The sequence below is a fragment of the Rousettus aegyptiacus genome, unplaced genomic scaffold, assembly GCF_014176215.1.
Source record: "Rousettus aegyptiacus isolate mRouAeg1 unplaced genomic scaffold, mRouAeg1.p scaffold_m13_p_10, whole genome shotgun sequence".
Taxonomy (NCBI): Eukaryota; Metazoa; Chordata; class Mammalia; order Chiroptera; family Pteropodidae; genus Rousettus; species Rousettus aegyptiacus.
The window spans coordinates 65,671,187-65,696,235 of NW_023416285.1; the positions used below are offsets into that span (position 1 = coordinate 65,671,187).

Below are 25,049 nucleotides of genomic sequence, written 5' to 3' on the forward strand. Positions count from 1 at the left end.
GGGTGTATGTTCAGAGAAGGTGGACAATTCAGTTCTTACTAGGTTGGTTCTTTGGCCAGGTGGTGTGACCAAAGGACAGGGTAAGGAGTGCTTTTATAAGAGCAATTGAGGTCAAGATCCATGGACCCCAAGCTGAGTAAGAAAGTAGAGGAATAAGAGGTTCTAGTGAGACGTAGTATAGCTGTGATGAGATGCTCTAGGGAGTCAGTGGCAGGGCTGAGTCTGGCTAGGTCACCAGATCTCGAGGTCACCAGATCTGGGCTCTGTCTTCAAGAATGGATAGCTGAAGCGGAGTGGAACAAAGACAGTTAAGACATCAGGTTGCCGAGAGCAGGGCGTGGGAAGACTCCATATGAGTATCGAAACCACCCAGGCTTCTGGCAGGAGATGAGCTGTAAAGGTGTCTTCTGTGAGTGGTGGTCAGCCAAGAAGGGGAGAAAGAAAGGGTGTTGCGCAGTGCTGGGAGGCAGAGGCCACAGAAGGGCAGATGTTTTGGCGGAGTTTCTCTTAAATACTGCCCTCGGGGTCACTGTCCTTGGTATGAGTCATCACCTTCCCGAACTCCCCCTCCGGGTGAGAAGATAGTAAGATAAGTAGAAAAAAATCAGACTCAACCCAAGAATTCCTAAATAGCAAAAATCATGGATTAACTTGAATATATGGCTACCTCATAAAGATTTAATGAGATGTCTCCATGTGCTATACTTTTATATCTGACATTACTTCTGGGCTTTAAGCCATATATTTTAATGTTTCAAAAATGGCTATGAGTGTACTTAATATGCATTATTTACATTGATTTATGATTGAGATATCGCTTTATTGAAAATTTTAGTGATTTTTGTCTGTATCATAAAATCCTGCTGTAATATGATAAGTATTATTTTAAATTCAGCCTTGTCTAGGGGGTCACATTATTGTGAAGACAGTGAAACACACACACACACACACACACGTGCAAAAAGGTAGTGAAACTGTTGTACACACAGATGACCACTGAAATCAAAGTCTCGGATGAGGGTAAAGGAATTTAGATTGGTAGAACAGTATGTGGACCTAGAAAACAAAACAGACAATATTATGATAAGGGTATAGAATATGCTATTTTTGCTGCAGTTATCTTTGCTTAATATTGGGTTATTTTGCATTTAATGTTGTTTATTGACATGACCATTTTGACTGGTTCTCAGTCCAGTTTTTGGCCATTTCTTCCTGTGATAGGAGATACTAACTATGAGTTCAAAATCAAAGTAAGTAGCAGCAGCAGATCGATTTTTTTATAAAACATAAGTCTTTTTTTAAAATACCTGTCTCCCAGATCTTTGGACTTCTGTGAGCTGTGGGTCCTCTGTGACAGCCTGAGAACATACGTGGGGAGCCTGATTCTGCCCACCGCCAAACCACTCACCTTGGTGGACTGAACTTCGGTCAGTTTTTCTAATCCCTGCAGACTTAACCAGGCCCTGGAGAGGAATGACTGTGCGCTCTTGCCGGTGATCACTGGGCCCTTAGTGGAGCTCAGTACATGGTTTTGTGTGACGTGATTGCTCTGCATAGCCTTTGGTTAAGATTGTGGGCATCCAAGTCTACCTCCTGGGTTCAAGTCCTAGCTTTTGCTGCTTACTGACTGTGGTCCCTGGACAGAGTCTTAACCCTTTTTATGTTTCTGTCTGTTAAATCACTGTTTTGTTCACTCTTCTCTTGTCAGAGTCTAACTAAAATAGTGTCTGTCACATAGTGGGTGTGTGACAAATCTTTATCAAAATGAAGAAATTAGCTTTGAAAGTGATGCTATGATTCTATACACCACCAAATATTATAAAAGCTGCTGCTGCTATCTGATCTTACAATGTTTTATTCAGAAGCTCTTAATTATAGGTTGCTCATTTGCCTATCTCAGACCTTTGTTCCCATAAGAAGATAACTGAAACCAGGTAGAACACGTTTGAGGGGATGGGGATGATTAAGTTGGTGAGAAGATTTACGCCTGGTTTACTTGTGACATCTTTTCTTTCAGCATGAGCATTAGCAAACAGTGGGGGACCAGGGGGACATGCTTGCCTCAAGTGGCTTCCCTCAGGTATCATTTTTCTTGTCTATTTTACATGCAAAAGAGCTTTCGTTATTTTTCTCTTTCAGGGCACCAATGCCTCTGCTCTGGAAAAAGACATTGGTCCAGAGCAGTTTCCAATCAATGAGCACTACTTTGGATTGGTCAACGTAAGTATTTAAAAATCTAGTTTTTTAATCGGATGTGTTTTAGAGTACTTGAAGTAATTCCCTCTGCCCTTTTCATCATTACCAATTTTTAGATAATTGTTCATGATCTTTAGTTGCTAAAAGTGGCAAATGTTGGCAAGGGAGAAATTTAGTCCAGGTTTTGAAAGTATGAGTTGTCTCAGAAAAAGTTTAATTACTACATTATTAGATCCGATTCTTATTTCCCCCCGTCTTTGGTGGTGGTGGGGGGGAGGAGGGGGTGATTTCCTTTGCACATGTATTTGCTTTTGTAACCACATCTGCTTGTGTATGTTCTCCCTTTATCCTCTAAATGAACTTCTTGCAGTCTTTGTTTCAATATGCGTGGGTACAGCCAGAGTTTTAAAAGTGTTACCAGCTTGTCACCAGTAACTGTTTAACAATATAACTTGATGGTGGTACCTGAAGCAGGAGCAGGGTGTAGGGGGAAAATTGGGACCAGTTTGTCTCAAAATTCCTTGGCCTCATTTTACCTGTGCTCAGCATAGGCTCCCTTGCATATTGTCAGACTTACCAGGCTCTGCTTCCTTGATAAGTTGATTTTGACCAAATAGTAAGGCAGTTTCACCCACCATCCTCATGAGCTTTCTTCCTCATCCCACCCTTTCTCCCTGGAGCGGAGGTTTTAAGTGATATCAAGTGTTAACTCATAAGTACCTCATTTTCTGGAACAACTGCCCTGAGCAAAGTCTGTTGATGCCTAGGTGCGATAGGTAATAATTTCCACTGGCCAAGCTGGAAATATTCTCTGAGAGTGAATGCCGCCTGTGATATAATGGAAAGAATATTTACTTCAAAGTAATGCAGACCTAAATCTGAGTTCTGCCTATGCTCTTTACTAGCCGTGTGATCTTGGGCAAGTCATCTGATCTCTCTGAGCCTCTTTTTCCCCATCTGTAAAATGAAGATCATAATGGTTTCTACCTCGGGGGTTATAATGAAGGATCAATCAGAGCTCCTTTTGAAGACCTTGACATGGGGTTGAGGTAATATTGTGGACACTCAGTGAATCTTAGTTCCTTTTCTTTCCCAGGAGTCATCCACTGGATCAGGACCAAGTGCTATTACAGGGTATCTGGGTAAAGGCAAGGCACTGAGTAAAAGAAAAAAGAATGGACAAAGAAAGCCTAAAGTACTGGAATATGGGGCATTGTGTTAACAAAATACTGACTTCCAGTTTTATTAGATTTTTTTTAGCCATTGTGCAGAGACCTCTGCTTAAGTGCTGTGAAGATCGTTATTCAAGTTGTGAGAATCGTGCCCTGGCTAGGGAAATCATAGATGCAGACTACGGGGGCTGGAAAGAATTAAGGCCACTTCCTGGTTTGTGGAAGCCTTGTGAAATCTAAATTATTAATGGATTCATTTATGTTTGCTTTGAATGTTAATTTATGAAAGTTTCATCTTCTCTCTAAAAAGAGGTTTGCCTCCTATTACATAAGCGTGTTCAAGTAGATCAAAATATGTAAAAATTGGAGACGTTCTATCTTAGCATTTGCTGAAATGGCATGTTAAGTATGGTGCAGCATCTGTCTGGGCAAACGACACCCAAGCCAACAACCAATCCTGAGAAGATGTACATGTGCTACTTTAAATCTCGCACAGCATTTTGTGATCTATGATGTTAATCTTGTTATTTACTTTGATTTTTTTTCCTTTTCATTTTACTGTGTTGGAAAAATTTGAAAACGATAGTCTCAGCTGTGTTCTTCCACAGAGTTGGCTTTACCATCAGTAAAACCTAGTGAGATGATGACTTTTTTTCCTCTTTAATCATCTGGGTATCTGTGGGGTTTGAGAGGTGTCAGATCTTGCTGTGCGGGCCCTGGTCTGATTGGAGACCAGGAACTGGGTGGTGTTCTGTTGCTGTCCTGGCAGAAACAAGATGGAGGGTAACTTAGGAGTTATGAGTGAGGAAGCTTGTGGGGCAACTGGAAGAAGTGCCTTTTTGCCTCTCTTGCTCTGGAGTGAGCAGGGAAATGTGTTCTGAAGCCAGAGGGCAGAGAAAAACTAAAACAAGTCCCCATTCAGTTAAGGCTGTTTCAGCCGAGCGAGTGGTTGCTGGTTTCTGGTTCCTGGATCTCTTTTTGATTTGAATTTTAATTTTTCCTTCATGGGAGTTTTGATGTGTTACAATGTGGTATATTTTATTTGGCCAGCTGCTTTTCTGGGTCTCCACATTATGTCATTTTTCCCCTTCTCTTTTTTTTTTTAAGCATCAGAAGTTCTTGTTAAATTTTTTTTTTTTTTAATCCAGGCAGAGTGCTTATTTTTATTTTAGAGACACTAATGGGCTAGGGAGGCACCAGGCTTATGTAAACTTTGTTCGTTTCCCTGTTGATCAGCTAGTTGCTGGCGTTTAGAGCGGTTTACTAGTTTTACGACATGGCGAGCAGGACTGTGGCACAGGGAAGTCCAGGCCAGTTCATGGAGGGTGGCCCTCTCCCTTGCCCCACCCATCACAGAGGTGGCATGTCCCCAGAGTATGATTCGAACCATCCCTGTTGTCCTTTGGCAGTTCGGGAACACATGCTACTGTAACTCCGTGCTTCAGGCCTTGTATTTCTGCCGGCCGTTCCGTGAGAATGTGCTGGCATACAAGGCCCAGCAAAAAAAGAAGGAAAACTTGTTGACCTGCCTGGCAGACCTTTTCCACAGCATTGCCACGCAGAAGAAGAAGGTCGGCGTGATCCCACCAAAGAAGTTCATTTCAAGGCTGAGGAAAGAGAATGGTGAGTAGTGTGGAAATTAATGTACTTAAGGACCTGAAATAAGGAAAGCCAACAGTTCTGTGTACCTCAAAATAAATTCCTTTTTTTAAAAGGGGAAAATAGTATGGTCAACTGCTCAAATGTAATTTTTTATAAGAAAAGATATTTCTCCTTTTCCACCCAGTATACAGAAAACAAAACTGGATAAAAAATGTGCTTAAAAAATTCAGATTTGTCATCTCATTTCGGAATGGTCTGTTCATTTGCTCCACATTTGGAAAGGAGTTTTTTTCTGGGTAGGATCATTATAAGAGGCAAAATTGCCCAAGGCAGCCTTCTGAGCAGGACACTGATTGGAATAAATAGGTTAATGCAAGAATTAAATAAAATAGTTCTATCTTATAATCTTGTTGTAAGTGATTAAAGTAAATGCATGTTATCCAATCAGAAGCTCTACTGTTTTAAAAATAATATCTCTGTTTTTTTCTTACCTAAGATAATTGAAGGATATTAAATTGATACCTTTACATAATAAAAATGTTCTGCTGTCAGCTGATTTCCCCCCCTGCTTTTTCTAACTTTTTTTTGGAGTAGCGGAGAGGGAGTGGTGGTAGAGACTAGGTTATTCCAGAAGTTTTACAGTGGTAATTTTTATAACTTTAGAAATCTTTGATATGGCAACTTGTGTTTATCCTCAATTTCAGCCTTACTCCAACAGAGTTGCACAGTTAATTAGATGTTTGTTTTATAAAGCCTCGTTTAATTCGATTGTTGTCTTTTAAAGTCGTTGTAGTGTATGTATGCCAGAATAAAAATAATCTGAGAAGGAAGCAGAGAACTCCCAAGTCCCATTGTGAACGTGATTAATAATGAAGTTTCACAGCTGCATTTATCTCTAAATGGTTTGTCCTTATGACAGGGAACAGCAATAAGCTTCTGGGAACATTCGTATTTGGTTTCAGAACACTATCAGATAGATACATTCTCACATATGTCCCTTGTCTCCCTTACTTACCCGTTTCATTTAAGCTGCTTCCAGGCTGGGCTAGCATTTAATATGATCTTTGGGAAGAGACCCCAGTTGCTTTGGATAAATTACAAAATGAATAATTGATCATTGGTGGTCACGTCATATTAAATATTGATATTTTATTAGGGAATGTATCAAGTAATTTCTGCCTTTTTTTTGGTAGAACAAAAAGAGTTTGGTAGCTTTTTATTAATGACTAGGGAAGTTCTTGTTGGGTGGTAAAAAAATTGAAATGAACAAAAATTCTTTTCACACTTGTCCACTGAAGTTGCAGAATAGAGTTGAATATATTCCATACCTGTCCGTTCTTTGACTATGAAAACTGAAGTGTGGCATATATAAAACAAAGCACTTTTGTTTGTGTTTCAAGAACCAAAGATTGAAATAATGACTTTCTCCTTTCCAGATCTCTTTGATAACTACATGCAGCAGGATGCTCACGAATTTTTAAATTATTTGCTAAACACTATTGCGGACATCCTGCAGGAAGAGAAGAAACAGGAGAAACAAAATGGGAAATTAAAAAATGGCAACATGAACGAACCTGCGGAAAATAATAAACCAGAACTCACCTGGGTCCATGAGATTTTTCAGGGAACGCTCACTAATGAAACTCGATGCTTGAACTGTGAAACTGTAAGCATTAGTAGGGCTCTCAGTGTAATTTGCTTGTGCATATTTGTACAAGCCATGTTGTGTGTGAGTGCGGTGTGCTATTGCAGCACCTAGCAGTTGTCTTCATTATGTGCAGATAATTCTGTTTATGTATATGAACCTCAGGTGCAAACTTTTGGAAGCATGTCTCCATCCAGGATGTCTCAGCTGGCTAAAATAGGGTGATGAGGACTCATCTCAAAAACTGGATTGCTTTGCATCCTGGGAAAATTTTAGGGCCCACAAATTGAACTATTGAACTGAATCCCCATCAGTTTTCTTGGAAAGATTTTGGTCATGAGGAGGTCATGTGTGATTTCGAACAGACCATTTACCTAATTTAAAGACATCATTTGTGTGATGTGGTGAACTTGATGTTAGAAGACAGGCTTGGTTCCTGATTCCATAGCAGCCAGTTGGGCATTGGAGCGAGTCCCTTACATCACTGTGGGGGGCCACGTGAGCTTATGTGGTTGGATGGGTCTGGCACATGGTAGGCACTTAGTGTTGGTTAATTTGAAGACATGATCTCCAGAGCATGATTCAGGATGTTATGTTTGTTCACTATGTTTGATTTAACTCTCTGCATGGCCATATAATGCGGTGGTTAAAAGCCAGCTCTGGAGCCAGGCTGCTGAGTTTGTATGCTGGCTTAGCCACTCCCCTATGGACCCTGTGAAGAGTATTCAGCCTCCCTGCCCTCATTCTCAGAGTGGCTGGGGGGATTAAATGAGTTAACACTTGTAAAACACTTAGAACCAAGCATGGCACATACGAAGTGTGTGATAAATGTCAGCTGTTATTACATATAACTACCAAACACATAGAAGGTCTGTACGTTCATTAGGATTCTCAGAGTTTCTTGCCAATATGAGAAAAATTCTGTAGGATTGTGCATTTTTCTGAGGGGAAAAAAAACAGTGGCTTTCATCAGATCTTGTCAAGGGGCTGTTACTTAGAAATGGTTAAGAAATGTGGATTTAAGTGGGAGGCTCTTTGTTTTTTGACAGTCTTTCTTCTGTCCTTTTAAACAATTTGGAATCGACATTCTGATTTGTTCATTGTAGAAACAATTATAAAATATGGCTAAGCAAAAAGAGACTAGAAGTTACCAGTAATGTCCCCACCCAGAGATGATAAATTCGTAACATTTTCTAAAAATGGTGATCACTTTAGCTCAGAGATAACCACTTGGACATTTTGAAATGTATCCTGCCAAAACATTTTCTACACGTACTTATTTACCTAGAGGTCTTTCCTTCCTCCCTTTCTCCTTCTGTCCCTTTGTATTTTTTATTTCAGTACAATTCAAATGAATGCAAAGTAGAGAGAATAGTATAATAAATCCCATGTGTGTTACTTGGGTTCAGTTACTGTTAACACATTGGCACATCTTGTTCATCTCTTGTTCTGCGGCCCCTTCCCTGCTCACCGAACTTGTCTGTTTTTAAGCAAATCTCAGATAACATATCATTTCATTTGTAATTTCTTCATTACTTTGTTGTATATCTCTAAAAGGTAAGAAATCTTTTTAAAAACATAAGTACAGTACCATTATCACATCTAGAAATTCCCTTGAATCATTATTCGCTCAGTGTTCAAGTTTATCTGATTATTTTATATATATTTTAGCATTTGCTTAATTCAAATCAGGGTCCAAACGTAGTCCACACATTGTACTTAGTCTGTGTTTTAATCCATAGGTTACCCTCTCCCCGCTTTTTTTCTTGCAGTTTATTTGTCCTATATAATTGCCCACATTCTGGAAACATCTGTGGTGGTGGTTAATACGTGTAGTAAATGCTAGCTAGTATATTTTTTTTAACCATCCTACTCTATGTTTTTATTAATTCTACCTATTTTATATTTCTTTTTCTCTCTTGCCTTCTTTTGGATCAATGACATATTTCTTTTTTTTTTTTTTTTTTTTTTTTTTGCGTCTATCATTGTTTTAAATTCTTTTAGAGGTTACTCCAGAAATGACAATGTGTATCTTTGACTTAGTTCATTTTATACCACTTTCCCAACAATGTTAAAAGCTTTAGACTACTTTGTATCTTCTTTCGTGTTATTGTTTTGTGATAAACTCATGAGTTTTAACATTTCACGTGTTTTAGTTCATTGTAGTTTTTTTAAATAATTTTTTTTTAATAACTTTATGTACTTTTTAACATTCAAATTAGGGCTATGTTGTAAATATTATAATTGGTAGTCTTTTTTCCCTTTCCGTCTTTAATAAGGGAGTATTCCTTGGCTCTGTCTTCACCGTCCCCTTCATCTCTGTTCTGCCATCAGGTCCCATCCGTCGTATCTCTCTTTAATCCTCTCCTTCCCGCGTTCCCTCCACTGTTCCGCCGCAGATGAGGCCACCCATCGGCTCTTGAATGGCAGTCTCACCTAAACTACTGTCGTAACGTCCTACAGGACTTTACGCTTTTTTTCTTGCCCCCCTTCATGTTATTTTCCTGCCGAAAGTATAGCAGTGGCCTCCACTTTCTTTTCTTTGGAAGAGTTTGTGTAAGTTTTGATTTATCTGTTCTTCGAATGTTTGGCGGAACTCACCACCTGTCTTTGCGTCCCTAAAACATATAGTTTTTGATTTTTATATGAATGGAATCATACAGTTTGTACTCTTTCGTGTCGTTCCCCCCTCCTCAATATTTCTTGTAAAACTAATTTGTGTGGTTGGACGATGCTTTAGTTCATTCATTTTCATTACCATATAGTATTATTCCATTGCATGAATATATCACAATTCACTAATCCATTTTACTGTTGGTGGATGTTTGGTTGTTACCAGTTTGGGGCAACTATGGACAATGTTGCTATGAACATTCTAACACCTATAATCTAATGTACACTAATCCAGTTTCTCTATGATACATACACAGAAGTGGATTTATTAGATCATGTGGTGTGCTAATCATTAAACTTATCAGAAAATATCAGATTCCCAAAGTGGTAGCACCAATTTACATACCCAGTATGTGAACATTCTCATTTCTCCACATCTTTTCTCTACCCCCTACTCTCAGAGGTCTTCATTTTGGGTAATGTAGTGGTTGTGTAGGTGAATATTCTTTTTTTCAACAAATATGTTCCCTTCCCCATCTGCCTTTTTGGGACTGTCAGCATGGAGGACAAACATTAATAGGAAAATGAATAATTAGTTGTGTAATTACGATTGCAAAATGCTAACAAGTACAGAGTACTCCGAGCTATGGTACAGGAACCAGAACAGTGGGGCATCGAGTTTCTACGTTTGTAGCTAAGAGCTGGTTTAATCCTTTTGGTTATCTTTGAAGTAAACATGTTACTAAATCCATCTTTCAGGATTGTGCAGATTTTCAAGAAGGCTCAGATGAGAGGCTAAGTCATTTTTTTAGTCTCTTTTGTCTGTGAATAGGTCAGTTTATCTCAAAAAATGCAAATATTGTATCTCAGATATTTATATTGAAAAAATTATTACCTAGCCTGTTATTTCATGTAGGGTTACCATAGATGAGAAGCCTAAGCCCAAAAATTTCTCCAAAAATTTTGGATGGTACTGTAGAATGTGTGATAATGAGATTCCAACTGTTTATTCCTGATTTGTGGAAGTGAATGCGAGTGTGCGCGTATGTCTTTCTGGAGGATGGGACAATCTGAAAAACCTACGTTTATTTTCCTTGAAATGAATACTAGATGATTCGAGGCAAGACCATTTCGCCTCCCCTCTCCCCCCACCTCTGGAGTTACTTGGTTAATCAGTTCCATTTTCTTAGATCCTTTAACTGAACAGGATCCCAGGAGTCATCTAATCCTTTCTCTACCTGTGCCCAAGTCCCTTCTATGACGTCGTAGCCAGTTGGTCCCGAGCATCTGCTGGACCCTGTCCAGAGACAGGGAACTCAATCTCCTGAGGAGATACATTCCATTTTTAGAAAGCTCTAATTGTTAGAAAGCCCTCTACTTTCTAAGAAAATACCTAACCTGCAGGCTTTGTTGTTGTTGTTACTCTAAAACATTGAGGACTTCGTGTAAAAGAACACTTAGCACTAGTTTTCATTCTCAGGATGAGGTGCTCTGGCCCCCTTTGACAGTGCCCTCTGCCTAGGGCAGGCAGCCTTTAGATGGAGCTTCAGCCAGACTTGCCAAGACCTGCATTTGTGAGATCTCACAGTGGAATTAAGTTGTGCCAGACCCCGAGCAGCACCTTAGCTTCTGGGGGAGCCTTGCCATTGTAGCTGCCTAGCTGCTATCCTCCATTGTGGAAAACTCATGCCCCCCTTTGTGCTTTCAAAAACGATAATTTTTATTTCTGGGTCTCCCCCTTTGTAAATGTTGCTTATGATTGCAGTGCAGATGTCAACGGCGGGAGGGAAGAGAGTTGGGGAATTATTTATGGAGACAGTTTCATTCTGCCGTGGACTTGGAGAGACTATTTTAAGGGGTAATTCAGTGCTGACTTTCTCAGATAGCCTTTAGAACTGAGGTGTGGGGATTTTACAGTGTAGCTTCAGTGCTCCCTTGATTTTTTGCTTGGTTCATAAGATTTGCAGAGCCAGTTGGAGCTTAATTCTGTTGTTGTTAATTTTCTCTCTTTCCAATTAAACTGAGTTTTTGCTCTGCAAATCAGTGATTTTCAGTGCTTCTCAGTAGCTTTAAGACACATTTCTATCTGTTACTGAGCCCAAGTTTGTCTAGAGAGCTGCTTTATTGAGTATCAATGGTACAGCCTCTTCTTGCTTTGTTTGCAGAGGTTAAAGTTGATCTATTAGAGCTTCTGAGCTCTTCTCAGAAGAGGAATGGGGATGGGGAGTGTGGCTAGGTGTGACTTCTCACTAAGCTGAGATTCTGAAGCCCTGGGATTGAGGCAGCTGTACTGGCCTCTTGTCCTAACCCCACCATTTTGGCATAGCTCTAAGCCAGCACATTTTCAGTTCCTGGCTGGCTGAATAGCATGGAGCTGCTGCCTGGTCGCCTTTTCTACTCAGCCCAGGAAAGGAGTCTCTGGATTTAGAAGCACATTTGAATATGATTTTAATGAATCAGGAACTTAGCAAAGCTTATATTTATATGTATGCCCTATAAATTAATTTGTTCTGTTAATTGATTTGTAATTATTACTTTAAGAAGAGAGCAAATAGGGTCTCTTCTACCCTTCTTTAAACTAGAGTTTTCAGGAAACTCCATGCCCAGAATTGGGGGAGAAGAAAGGAGACCAAGATGTAGCCTATATTTGCTGAGAGTATTGGAGTCTTAGTGTTATATATGTTTCCTTGGAGACAAGCTGTATTTTCACTTAGACCAGAATGAGATTCTTGTGTGTGGGAAGAAAATGGTTTTATTTTTTGGCAGCATTCTGGAAAGGAAAATTCTTTTGCTCCATCACTCATTGCTTTTGACTAAGTCATTGTGGGATAGGGAGAGAGAAAAAGTCCAAATGGAAGGGTTTAATGCCATGTTTGACATCCCCAGGATGGTCCACCCACCTGAGCAGTGCTTTCTCACACTCCTTCTGGAAGCAGTTTGCATTTATAGGGCATACATATAAATTGGGAATTGAGATAGTTGCAGTAACTTTAGTTAGTTAGTTAATTATGTTAGCGCCCTTTCACTCTCTCCTTGAAACAACTAAGCAGAGGAAAAGATTTACATCTAACAGGAGACACTGTTTCTTTGTTTTTGCCCCCTTCAAGTTGCAAGAGCTTCAGTAAAACCTGATCTTAACTATTTAAATTATGTATAATTTTGGCCCCAAAGAAGGGCCATTTATATTTTTGAAAAGTTTTGCTAATTAGAAAACATAATACTTGTGGATTATTTAAAAAACCGACACAGGAATGTATAAAAAGAAAATCATAATTCTGTCACCCAGTTGCCTCTGTTGGCGTTTAGATAACTTTCTACTTGTTCAGTCTTTTGTTCTGTTGTTTATTCATTCAGTTACCAAGTATTTATTGGATACATACCGAATGCTGAAAGTTTAGGTCCTAGGGATATAGCAATTAGAATAAACAGAAAAGATAGCCCCTGCTCTATTGTATATACACATGAAAAGCTATAAATTTTTCCTTAAGCACCACCTTAACTGCATCCTACAAATTTTGGTATGTGTTGTCCTTAGTTCAAATATTTTCTAATTTTCTCTTGTGATTTTTTTTTCTTTGACCCATGCATTATTTAGAAGTATGCTGTTTAATTTTTAAATACTTGGGATTTTCCTAGATATTTTAATGTTATTGAGTTAGAATTCTGTTGTAGCTAGGGAATATATTTGTATGAACACATGTCCTGTCCTGGTTAATGTACTTGAAAACAGCATCTCTCAACATTGAGCTATTAACATTTAGAATCAGATAATTCTTTGTTGTGGGGTGCTGCCCTGTGCAATTTAGGTTGTTTTAACAGCATCTCTATCTTCTACTTGCAAGATGCTAGTGCCAGCTCCCAAGATGTGATGATGAAAATATCTCTAGACATTGCTAAATGTGCCCTGGAAGGCTAAGTTTCCCTTACTGAGAACCACTGAGTTGAAAAGAATGTATATTTTGCAGTTATTGGGTACCATATCTTAAAATTGTCAGTAGGTCATGGTGGTTGATAGAATTATTCAGAACTTCCATGTTTTTCTTGACCCGCCTCCACCTAGTTTTTCTTTCAGTTGCTGAGAAAAGGGTGTTAAAATATCTTACTATGATCGGGGAATTGTCTTCTCCCTCTAATTCTGTCAGTTTTTGCTTCATGTATTTTTTTACTTTTAAAAACTTTTTAAAGGTATATTTATATACTGTAAAATTTATGCATTCAGTGACATTTTTAAAATTTACTGAGTTGTGCAAAACTATAATTATAGTTCAATTTTAAAACATTTCCATCACACCAATAAGATCTGCTGTACTTGGCAGGTAATCTCTGTTGCAAGTCCCAGGCCACCACTAAGCTACTTTCTGTCTTTAGATATTTGCCTTTTCTGGACATTCATATAAATAGGATCATGCAGTATGTGCTCTTTTGTGTTTCATTTCTTTTATTTACGTAACATTTTTGGAGTTCATATGTGTTGTAACATATTTTGTTCCTTTTTATTGGTTAATGGTGTTATAGCTTTGTGTATTTTTGAGGCTGTTATGAAGGGTTTTTGTATTTTTTTGTTTTTCTAGTAAATTGACACAATTATTAGGAAATATTTTTATTATAATTTTATCTAAAATCTATTTTATCTGATATCAGGATAGCCCACCACATACTTACATTGACTCATCGCATAGTGGATCTTTTCCATCCATTTATTTTCAACTTAGCTGTGTCTTTATGTTTAAAGTTTAGCTTCATCGACAGCATATAGGTAGTCTTGCTTTTTTAAACCATCAATTCTGCAGTTTCTGTCTTTTAATTGAAATGTTTATTCTATTAATGTTTAATATAAGTATTGATATTGTCGGGTTTGGGACTTCCATTTTATTTCTTGTTTTCCACTTATTCAACTCTCTGTTTTTTTTCCCCTCTGTTCTTCCATCTCTGCTCTTTTAAAAAATATATTATTTGAATAGATATGTTGTTTTTTAGTGGTTGCTCTAGAGATTACAATATATAATCTCCACTTTTCATAGTGCACTTAATATTACTATTTCACATAAAACATAGAAAGCTTGTAACTATCTAGGTGCATATTACTTCTACCACCTCCACTCCGTTCTTTATGCTGTGGCAGTAATATATAGTGCATTTACATGCATCATAAATCCCACAGAACAATATTATAATTACCATTCTTGATTCTCTTCAGTCTTTCTTGAAGATCTGGTATCATTTCACTTTGGCTTGAAGAACTTCCTTTAACATTTCTTGTAATACAGTTCTGTTAATAATGAATTCTCTTCATTTTGCCTCATTCCTGAAGCATGTATTTTTGGGATATAAGAATTCTGCATTGGTAGTTTTTTCTTTTTTCTCATTAAAGGTGTTGTTCCACTGTCTCTTGGCCTCCATAATTTCTGATGAGAGGTCAGTTTCCAACTGAGTTATATGTCATTTTTCTCTAGATGTTTTTGCTTTTTACCTTTAGATTTCAACAATTTTGACTATAATGAGCCTTGGCTGGCTTTTATTGTATTTATCCTTCTCAGTGTTTGTTGAGTATCTTGAAATCTATTAATTTATGTCTTTCACCAAATTTAGGAACTATTCAGGCACTATTTTTCAAATAGTTTTTTTACTCTTTTCTCTCTCCTCCACTTCTGGGACTGTAATTATGTATATAATATTATTTAACAGGTTTCTGAGTAGCTGCTAACTTTTCTTTTAATCTTTTCTTTATTATCATTGGATAATTTCCACTGATCTCTCTTCAAGGCCACTTGCTCTTTCCTCTGTCATCCCCAGTTTGATGTTAAGTCCATCCAGTGTAGTAATTTTTCAGTTCTGGAATTTCCATAGGGAGTTAGGTAGATAGAAAGATAGATGGCAGATAGGTGGCAGATAGATGGTAGAGAGATGTGTGTGTATATATAGTTTCTCTTTCTCTGCTGAGATTTCTTATTTTTTGGTTCATTGTGATTGTATTTCACTTACTGAGGATAGTTATGATAGCATCTTTAAAATCCTTATTTGGGTTATCCCAAATGTTGGAATAGTCTCAGTTGTTTTATTTGAAAAATCTCAACTATTTCCCTGTTTCTTCATATATGGTAAATTCAGATCATATCTAGGACATCAACAGTGTTAAGTTTGGGAGACTCTGGATTCTATTATTTTTCTTCAATGAGTATTGAGTTTCTTTAGTTTTAACAAGCAGTTATTTTGATTGGACTCAAACTACAATGCTTGTTGCTTAAGCAACAGCTAAAGTCTTGGGTCAGGCCTTTTGTCTCCAGCCAAACTCCCATGTGTGTGTATCCCAGGCATGTGTGGCTCACAGTCAGCCAAAGATGGGGCAGGCAGGGAGAGCTGGGATATCTTCTTTTTCCCTTTTTTCCAGGGGACATGGTTTCCCAGATTCAGTTTTCTGGCCCCTAAAACAGAAAGATGGCATCCCCTCTTTCCCCAGATCCCCAGCTAAAAGCTGTGAAATCATGAACTCGTTTGTGCAACTCTTCACCCCCCAAGTGTGGCCCACCATCTGCCTGTTTGTGTTCACCCTCCACAAACAAAAGGTAGCTGCTTTTAGTTTATAGTTTATCTGAGTTTATAGTTTTCTGCAGGAGAGGTGGAATGGCAGGATCTTAGTCATTACTGATTTCAGTCTTTCGAGTAGTCATTTTAGTAAGAGGAAAACACAATAAATAAATAAAAATAAAGTATTTATAATGTTAAGTACAGGACGTTCTCAGTTACCCTCATCAGTAGGCTCTGTGACTTTCAGAGAAACAGTGTACAATTAAACCAGTTTTACCATAGGCTAATCGATTTAAACAAGAGTTAAGTCCCTATTACATCTCATCAATGTTATAATGAAACAATGTTGAACAAACCACATTATTGGAGGACCTACGGTAGTTGTATTATTTATCTGTTGCTTTGTTACAAATCACTCCCAAACTCTGAGACTTAAATCAATTGTGATTTCTTCTTCTTCTTCTTCTTCTTATTATTATTATTATTATTATTATTATTATTCATGCAACTATGAGTTGGCTGAGGGTTGCCTGATCTAGGCTAGACTTGGCTGAACTTGTGTTTCTATTTCAGCTGGCTCACTTTTGTGTCTATCTGCAGGTTGACTGAGGGTTTGGCTTGAGGCTAGGCACCTCACTGAGAACAGCTCTGCTCCATGGGTCTCTTGAATTCTTCCTAGCAACAGTTGGCTAGCCTGGGTCAGTTCTTCTCATGGTAATAACAGAAGGGCAAGAGAACAATTTTATAAGTGCTGTTCAAGCCCTTGTTTATAACATGTCTTATGACATTCCACTGACCCAGGCAAGTCACATGGCTGAACTCATTATCAATGGTAGGGAAGCGTACTTCTTGATGAGAGGGTCTGTAAAATCATGTGGCAAAGAAGCCAGTATAGGCAACAGTGAAGATTTAGGACCTGTCATGCACTCTACTATAGTAGCAATTAACCCCACAAAAAAATTAAAGTAGAATGATAAAGACAAGGGTGTGTGTGTGTGTGTGTGTGTGTGTGTGTGTGTGTGTAAATATATACAGGCTTTTAAAATACAAAATTGGAATTTATATGTGATTATATAGCCTACTTTTTCATTTAATATATACCCACAGTATCATAAACTGTTCCCAACTTTTTGACCATTTTAGACCATTTAAAATTTTCTACCCCTCCCTGTTTTGTTGAGTGCTTACTTCTTAAAGTGCTTTACATGTGTTATATCATCCTCACAACAACCTCAAAAAATAGATACTTTCACTGTCCTCACTTTACAGATGAGGAAACTAAGATACAAGAGGCTAAGTAACTGGCCATAAGTCCTCTACTTTATAAGGAACAGTGATAGAATATGGAACTGGGTGGTCTTTCTCAGTACACATTCTGGCATATAAAAGTATGAAAGATTGTTCATATCTCTGAATATTTCTTTAGATAATTCCCTAGCAGTGGAGTATTGGGTCGTAGGGTAATTATCACACTTCATGGAGTATTATTTTCATTTTGCTGCCAATTGACTGAGCACCTCAAGGTGGTTGCTGGAATGGTTTATCCCTCTCACTTTAAGACAGTAAAATGTTAGTTTTGGTGGTGAATTGCTGGAATGCAAACCACTTACTCAGTGAGATTCAATAAACAGGCAACCCATCCTTTGCATGGGGAGAGCCATGGAAGCCTGGGAAATGGCCGGGCCAGTGAATCAGCTTGGCTAAGAGCAATCCGCAGTATGGTGGGGCCCGTGTGAGCCAAGGCACCAGGCCAGCTCCAGGTCTGATGGTTATCACACACAGCACAGGGCTCTGCAAGTGATGACCACTTCTCAGGCCAAAGGACATCTGCGTGTGTAGCCAGTTGACTCTCCAGCCTGTCACAGATTGGACTTCCTGGCTCCTCATGCAGTTTGAATGATGAAGCTCAGGAGGAAGGGAGTGATTTCAAGGGACTGGCAGAAAGTGCATATAACTTAATGAAGGGGTGATCACTTGAGTAGTTGGTTTTCTAAGCCTCTTGTCCTTTTTCCATTTTCATTTTTATCATTCTGCCAGTTTGAGCTATATCTGTCCGATATTTTCTACTTTGGAACAGTGAGGAAAATGAATGGAGAGGAGAAGAAATTGGGTTGAGTTTTAATTATTAAAAGTTCTGAATCAAAGCTAGGGTAGAAATAAGATTAAATTGAGAATTTGGGATTTTCTCTAGATTGGGTCGTTTGCCAGTGAGTGTACAAAAGCCACACATGACTTTTATTCAGTTATGGTTTTTGGTTACTTGTAAATGTTCAAGGTACTGCATTATGTATTTCATGCCTAATATATATATATATATTTTCACCTTCAGGTTAGTAGCAAAGATGAAGATTTTCTTGACCTTTCTGTTGATGTGGAGCAGAATACATCTATTACCCACTGTCTAAGGTAATCTCATGAATTTTGACTGTGGTCTGAGCTTTTGATCAGGCTAGTAAATAAGTGGGGGGAAAATATCCTGTATTTCTTCAGGAGATAATCTTCTTTTCTGTTAAACCAATATAATCCTATTTTCTATTTCTTCTTTTCCAAGAGAGATTAAAAATAAGTATATGTGGTCTGGAGGAGAGTTCTGCTGAGAAGAGAGAGGATCAAATGGAAGCCATTAGTCATTACTTTTAAAAATAAGTTTTTAATCTTTAATACAGATGTACTAAAGAGGCTTTCCTCAGTCTCTCACTCTCACTCTCTCAAACATACACATACACACACACAATCAATTACACAATTAAGTTAATAAATGCTATAGATGCCTATCTTTACTTTCTTTCTCTAAGCTAATCTATTATTTTAAAAATCATGCACTTTTGAGCTGAGAACCAATGAGGGAACTGCCTTTTCCTCCATCTCTCAGCATTGTATGGAGATCATTCATGGGAAAAAATTCCTCTCATTATGGGTTGAGTGGAGGCATAGAGCAAAGGAGTCCACGTAGAAGAACCGTGCATGTGCCCAGGATAACTACAGATACAGTATACTGAAAATGTGCTCAGAGTTGATATAGAGACATGGTTCCCTTTTCGCCTCCTCACTCTCTTCTTCCTTCCCCTCTTCATCAAGAGGCTGTGAACACCTATAAGTAACCTGGCACAGTTCTGGATGCCAGCGATAGAGGAGCAACCATCAGATACGCGTCTCGCAGCGCTAACATTACGGTGGAATCCACAGATGGTGATTAGTGCTTTGAAGGAAGTTAAAGAGGCCTGGAGAGTGCCCGTTAGTGGGGCGCCAGTGTGGACCGAGTGGTCGGGGGCCTCCCCAATGCTTAAGATACCATTCAGAGACATTTTATAGTGTCATAACAAGGCACAGTTTATTTTTATCAGTAAGAATCAGGTGACAGAATTGTTCTTTCAGGAGTGCAGGTTACTTCGAACTTTTTAGAAGTAGATTAAAGGAACTTGCTGTGGTAGTTGACTGTTAGGAAGTTGTCTTTCAGGGCTAAGGCACCAGCTCCAACATGGAAAAACTTCTTGGTTCATCTGGGTGTAATGTATGGTATGAGCCGGGGAGGTTGATGCCCCCACCCCCGACCCCACCCCTTCCCCCAAACACTGCTCTGAAAGTGTCCATAGGCCAAAGATGGCCTATTCTGAATGGTTCTGTTTGTGGCCTGGGTTCCTTTGTGACCCATTTCATAGTTTAATTTGGTCTGCATTCTTGAGGGTTAGTTTTTTAAATTAGAGTTATGAATTTTCTTAATATCATGTCTTCATATCTCTTCCGATGTGATATTTTTATTTTATATTTGATGATGAAAAGTTAAAAATCAAGCTAGAATTGTGGGATTTAAATGTAAGACCTTTGCCTCCTCCTTGTAGAGTGGTTTTTGGTGATCGATAACAATGTGTGTTCAATGAACTCTTGTCCCCGAGAAATGATGATATAAAATGGTTAAATTTAGGATACAGGTCTAGGGAAGCCATTAAATCGTGTTGTCACTGAACTCTTCTGCTATTTCAAACCTCAGACCTGTGTCTTAGGCAGAGTGAGCCATCTGTATCAGGAGGGTACTGAGAAAGGGTTTTTTTTCCCTCTTTGAAAAGTTTAGGGATGGCCTCAGGCAAAAATTTAAGCTACGTGAAGTCAATCTTAATTATCCTTCCTTGGCCTTTTTGGTATTCTTGTCATCTCCTTCAGTTCCTTAGTTCCTTCCTGTGGCTCCTTCACAGGAGCTTCCCTGTCTCCTGAACGTGCTGTGTTCCGAAACCACGTTCCTCTTCCTTCATCTTCCTCTCACTTAAATCCCTTCCTTTCAGTGCTGGGGAGATCAGCTAGGTATCAGGAGGAGAGTAGCCTTTTAATTCTCTCAAAACTATTTTAAAAATTAATCTTATTTTTAAAAAAATTTATTTTCTACTCATTTTGAGAAACTTCTTTTATGTATCACGTTTATATATCCTACCACACTTCTATTGCTACACGCTTGTCTGTTAATTTCTCTATTTTGTTTTTCTGACTGTATTTTGGTTTCGGTTGTTGTTACATGGTATTTTCTTTCTTTTTTTTAAGTTTTTTTTTTTAATTTTTATTTTTCAATTAGAGTTGATATGCAATATTATTTTATATTAGTTTCAGGTGTAATGGTTAGACATTTATATAATTTACAAAGTGATCCCACTGTGTAGTCTAGTGCCCACCTGGACTGTGCATAGTTATTATAACATTATTGACTCTGTTTCCCTATACCGTACTTCACAACCCTGCGACTATTTTGGAACTATCAGTTTGTCCTTCTTAATCCCTTTACCTTTTTACATATCTCCTTACCCCCCTCTTATACGGCAATCACCAGTTTGTTCTCTGTCTCTGTGAGTCTGTTTTCATTTTGTTTATTCATTTATTTTGTTCTTTAGATTCCACATATAAGTGATATCATGGGTATTTGTCTTTCTCTTATATTCTCTTATATTCATATAGCATAATACCCTCTAGGTCTATCCATGTTGTTGCAAATGGTGAGGTTTTTTTTTTTTTTTGCTTTTTGTTTTTTGTTTTTTTTGGACCGAGTTATATTCCATTGTATGTATACCACATCTTCTTTATCCAGTCATCTATTGGTGAATACTTTGGTTGCTTTCATACTTGGCTATTATAAATAGTGCTGCAGTGAACATAGGGGTGCACATATCTTTTCGAACTAGAATTTTGGTTTTCTTTGGATAAATACACAGAAGTAGAATTGTGGGGTCTAAGGAAGTTCTATTTTTAATTTTTTGAGGAACCTCCAAACTGTTTTCCATAGCGGCTGCACCAATTTGCAGTCCTGATATTATATGGTATTTCATAATATCTGACACACACGTCTTTCTAGTGGATTTCTTTTATTTATTTTTCTTTAATATTCTTCTAGTCAGTGGTTCTCAAACTTTGGTGTATATCAGAATCACCTGGGGAGTTTGATAAAAATCAAGGCCCAGGCTATATTCAACTTCGGTGAGCCTAGGCCTCTATTTTTAATTAATTTTCTTCGTGATTTTGATACCACCACAGTTTCAGAACCACTGCTCTAGTTCTTTGCCAAACAGGGGTCCATGTGATGCTAGAGAGCTCGGCAGGACAGGAGTCCAAAGAAGGACCTTGCCCCAGAGCTCGGTGACCAAGTTCTTGTCTTATGCCGCAAGAAAGAATTCAAGGATAGGACAAACAAGCAGGAAAGTGCAAGTTTTATTAAAGTGAAAATACACAATTAAGAGAATAGTACAGGCAGCCAAAAGAGAGTCTGCCCAGATTTTGTTTTATTTTCTTGGGAGTGGGGGGTGTCCCAAGGCTATCCAGCCTGCCTCCCAGTTGACCTGTTTCTCTCGCCACCTACGGGGGAGGAGGTGGCCCAAGGCCATCTATCTTTTCTCCTGGTCATGGCTTGTTTCTAATGCTGGGGTCTCATGCTTTACATCAAAGTGGAGAGGGCTGAGTACAGGACAAGGGAGAAATTCCAGAACCACTTCCTGGAGAGGAGGAGGAACTTGCCTAGGTCAACAAGCCTGTCTCACATGGACTAGCACTGTTGACGTCACCCAGGGTCTCATTAGAACTGTAGCATCTCAGATCTCCACCAAGAATGCATGCATGCATGCATGCATGAATGAATGAATGAATGAATGAATCAGAATCTGCATTTTGACACCCATCTCCAGGATATTCGAGTGTATGTTAACATTTGCAGAGCGTTGGGAATCGTGGCTCTCAGCCCTGGCAGCACGTTGGAACCACACAGGAAGCCTGGTTTCTATCTGGAGAGATTCTGAGTGTTGATGGTGGGGAGGTGGGGACTGAGATTGTTTTTAAAGCTCCGCGAGTCAACAGCCAGGAGAACCACTGCTGCAGATTGTAGAACAAAGCGGCTTCCCAGCTGATGTGCTGTGGAAAATGGTTGACGGGTGTACGATGATCCCCTCAGCTCCTGGGGGGCTGCGCAGAGCCAGGGAGCAGCTGCCTCGGTTTACCTAGCTCCCTTCCATAGAACGTAAATCATTTTCTGTGTGTGTCATGACTTGAAAATTATCAGGAAGCATTGCTTGAGCTTTTTATAAATCTGTTTTTGAACTAGTGTGTTGAGTGGAAAAGTTAAGATTTTAATTAAAAATTATCAAATATAGACATTCACTTGGACATGATAGCTGTCTTTATATAATATATAACCTTATCAATGAACATAGTCTTTCTCCATTTTTTCAAGTTTTCTTGTATATATTTGTATAAGGTTTTATAGTTTCCTTTATGAAGGTGTGCATTTCACATTAGATTTGTTCTTGAGGTCTATATTTAAATAGTGCTTTACTGTCACTATAACTCTTTTTGAAGAAATAAACAAAGAGTTTTGTGCTTTTCTTCTAACCTCTCCTCTGTGCTTTGAGAATTCGTGCTGCGTGTCGGAAAGAATCTCTACTGTGTCCTTCCCCTTTGACTTTCCTGTTGAAAAGTATCCTCAACCTTAGTTGCTCGTTTTGGTTCCAAGAGCTGCTTGAAAACAACTGTCTGTGAGAAGCAAGTGAATACAAAGTGTTTAATTCCTTCATGGTTCTCCTCACCTTGATTATTCTGATTATTTTTAGCTGAATAAAGAGGTTTGTCTGTGGTAGATGTTCCAAGGGTGTGAATCTCCATCATCCCCCATACTCACCTCCCCCTCTTCTTGGCCCCCACCACATTCTACCCCAATAAATCCTGTGTTGGCCAAGAAAAGATTTCACATCAGTTACTCCACTGAGGTGTCAGCCATATTCATTCAGCTAAGTTTGAGTCTGTATTATACACCAACCAATTGAAATGTGAGGGTTGAATATAATTGCCTTCTAGATTGTTTTCTTTTGACCCCCTTCTAGTTTTTCCTCTGTGGTGCTGCCACAAGTGGTGTTTCGTTTTTCTTTCAGAAGTGGTATTTTTTAAAAAGCACCATCTCATTGTGCCTTTTCCTTGCTGAGACCTGTTAGTGGGACTCCAGAGCCACAGGGTGTACACCAGCTTCTAAGAAGTGTATTCTGTACCTTGACTCCTTGCCTCTGTGCTCCGTCATTCCCTCTGTCTGCAATACCTGTATCTTATCCACCCAGCACAGTTTCAGTCTGAGAACCTGACTCTGGTATCCCCCCTTGGGTAAATGTCCTCATTTAACCCCAGTTCAAGTTCATTTCTCCTTCCTCTGTGCATTTCCTTGGACTTTATAGGACTTTATACACACACTCCTGTCTTTGTTCATTCGTTCAGCCAACTAATATTGTTGAGTGCCATGCTGCATCAGGCCTGTTCTCCGTACTAGAGCTATAGCAGTGAGTGAGACAGACGGGGTCACTGCCCACACAGAGGGGAGGCAAGTTACATATGAATAAGAGGATGGTTTCAGATAGTGGTAAGTGCTCGGAGGGAAAGAAGATAGCAACAGGATAGGGGCTGGGTGGGTCTGAAGAGAGTGAACAGGGAAAGCTTCTCGTAAGAGGTGACATTTACACTGAGCTCTAAATGAGTAAAGCCAGCATGGAAGTGTCTGGAAAGGAGCCCTTGGTGCAGAGAAAACAGCACCTGCAAATGCCCTGAGGCAGGGAGAGCATGACACTTGAGCTACAGGAGAAGGCTGACCCTTGTGGCTGGAGCAGAGTGAAGGAGGTGGGGATCGGGCAGAAGTTGAAGTCGGAAGAGTAGTCAGCGGTCTGAGGCTGGCTGGCCTGTCTGCTATGACAAGTAATTCGAATTTTATTCCTAAGTACACTGAGGAACTGTTAGAGGCTTTTAGGTACGGAAATGAATTGGGGGAAATCATTTGTGTTCAACCTGCACTGAACACTCAACTGTTGTGAGTGGCTCACTTGCATGTGTTTCTGGTAGACTCTGAGCTGTGTGAGGGCAGGTACTCTCTGTAATGCCCCAACACCTAGTCCAGAGTGCTGTCAGCAAACATTTTGGGATTTAGTAAATGAACAATCTGCGTTTTCATTTCATAAGCCCTAAGTAGTTGAGTCCTTCGCACCATGAGAATAATAAATAACATTTTCTGTTTAATAAAATGTGATGATTCTAGTGCTAGGACACTTCCTATGAATAAGGAAATGTCATAGACTTTTTTAAGATTCCAGGGTATTATTATGTTCTGGATGTTCTTTTCGGCCTTTGAAATAGTACCACAGGAATGTTAAGTAGAATCTTGATGACCAGAAGAGAATGAAAAGCCATGACATTTAAAGAATGGAAACTATAGCAGTACAATAAATCTTCACAATGAAGTGAATACAGATAAAACATCAGAGTGGCATTTGTTCTTAAAAGGAGGCAAACTAAAGTTCTCATCTTCTGGGGTATGGGAGCATAGGGTTGGTAGGAAGCCGTTATCTCCTGATAATTTGGGACTTTCTTAGTTCAATATACAGTTTACATTTATCATCTTTACTTTTGTGCTCTTGGAAAATATAGACCACCTGAGACATAATGTTTTTCATTAACTGCACAATAATGTCACCTTGCATTTTATGTGATTGATTTTTTTTGGACTCAACTTAACAGTGTGCTTTTACTCTAGTTTTACTCTGTTAAACTCTCCTCCACCCCCCGAATCAGTTGGAAACATCTGTTTTCTATTAAATGAAGCTATACTTCTTGAAAATCTCTCAGGACGGAATCATAACCTGGTCTAGCAGACATGCTCTAATGGCATCATAGCACCTACTCATGAGAAGGATCTTTTCTCATTCACTTAAAAATTACCCTACAGGTAATAGGGAGTTTAAAACATGGTTTACAAGTATAGTTTGGACTTCTTTTTAAGTTGAAAATATTTTTCTCTGCAG

At 38.9% G+C, this 25,049-nt stretch overlaps 1 protein-coding gene and 1 long non-coding RNA gene across 2 annotated transcripts in view; both read left to right on the forward strand.

Annotated features, from left to right (window-relative positions):
* Window positions 1–25,049, forward strand: part of USP46 (ubiquitin specific peptidase 46) — a 55,436-nt gene that overhangs the window by 20,348 nt on the left and 10,039 nt on the right. Inside the window, exons 2-5 of the mRNA XM_016119608.2 lie at window positions 2,140–2,220; window positions 4,778–4,991; window positions 6,407–6,636; window positions 18,083–18,159. Of these exons, the coding sequence (XP_015975094.1) occupies window positions 2,140–2,220; window positions 4,778–4,991; window positions 6,407–6,636; window positions 18,083–18,159 (602 nt within the window). The remainder of the gene's footprint in view (window positions 1–2,139; window positions 2,221–4,777; window positions 4,992–6,406; window positions 6,637–18,082; window positions 18,160–25,049) is intronic.
* On the forward strand, window positions 19,490–25,043 carry LOC107497598. The gene is made up of 3 exons (XR_001593852.1): window positions 19,490–19,499; window positions 20,046–20,049; window positions 24,424–25,043. It is a non-coding gene; the product is annotated as an uncharacterized LOC107497598 (long non-coding RNA).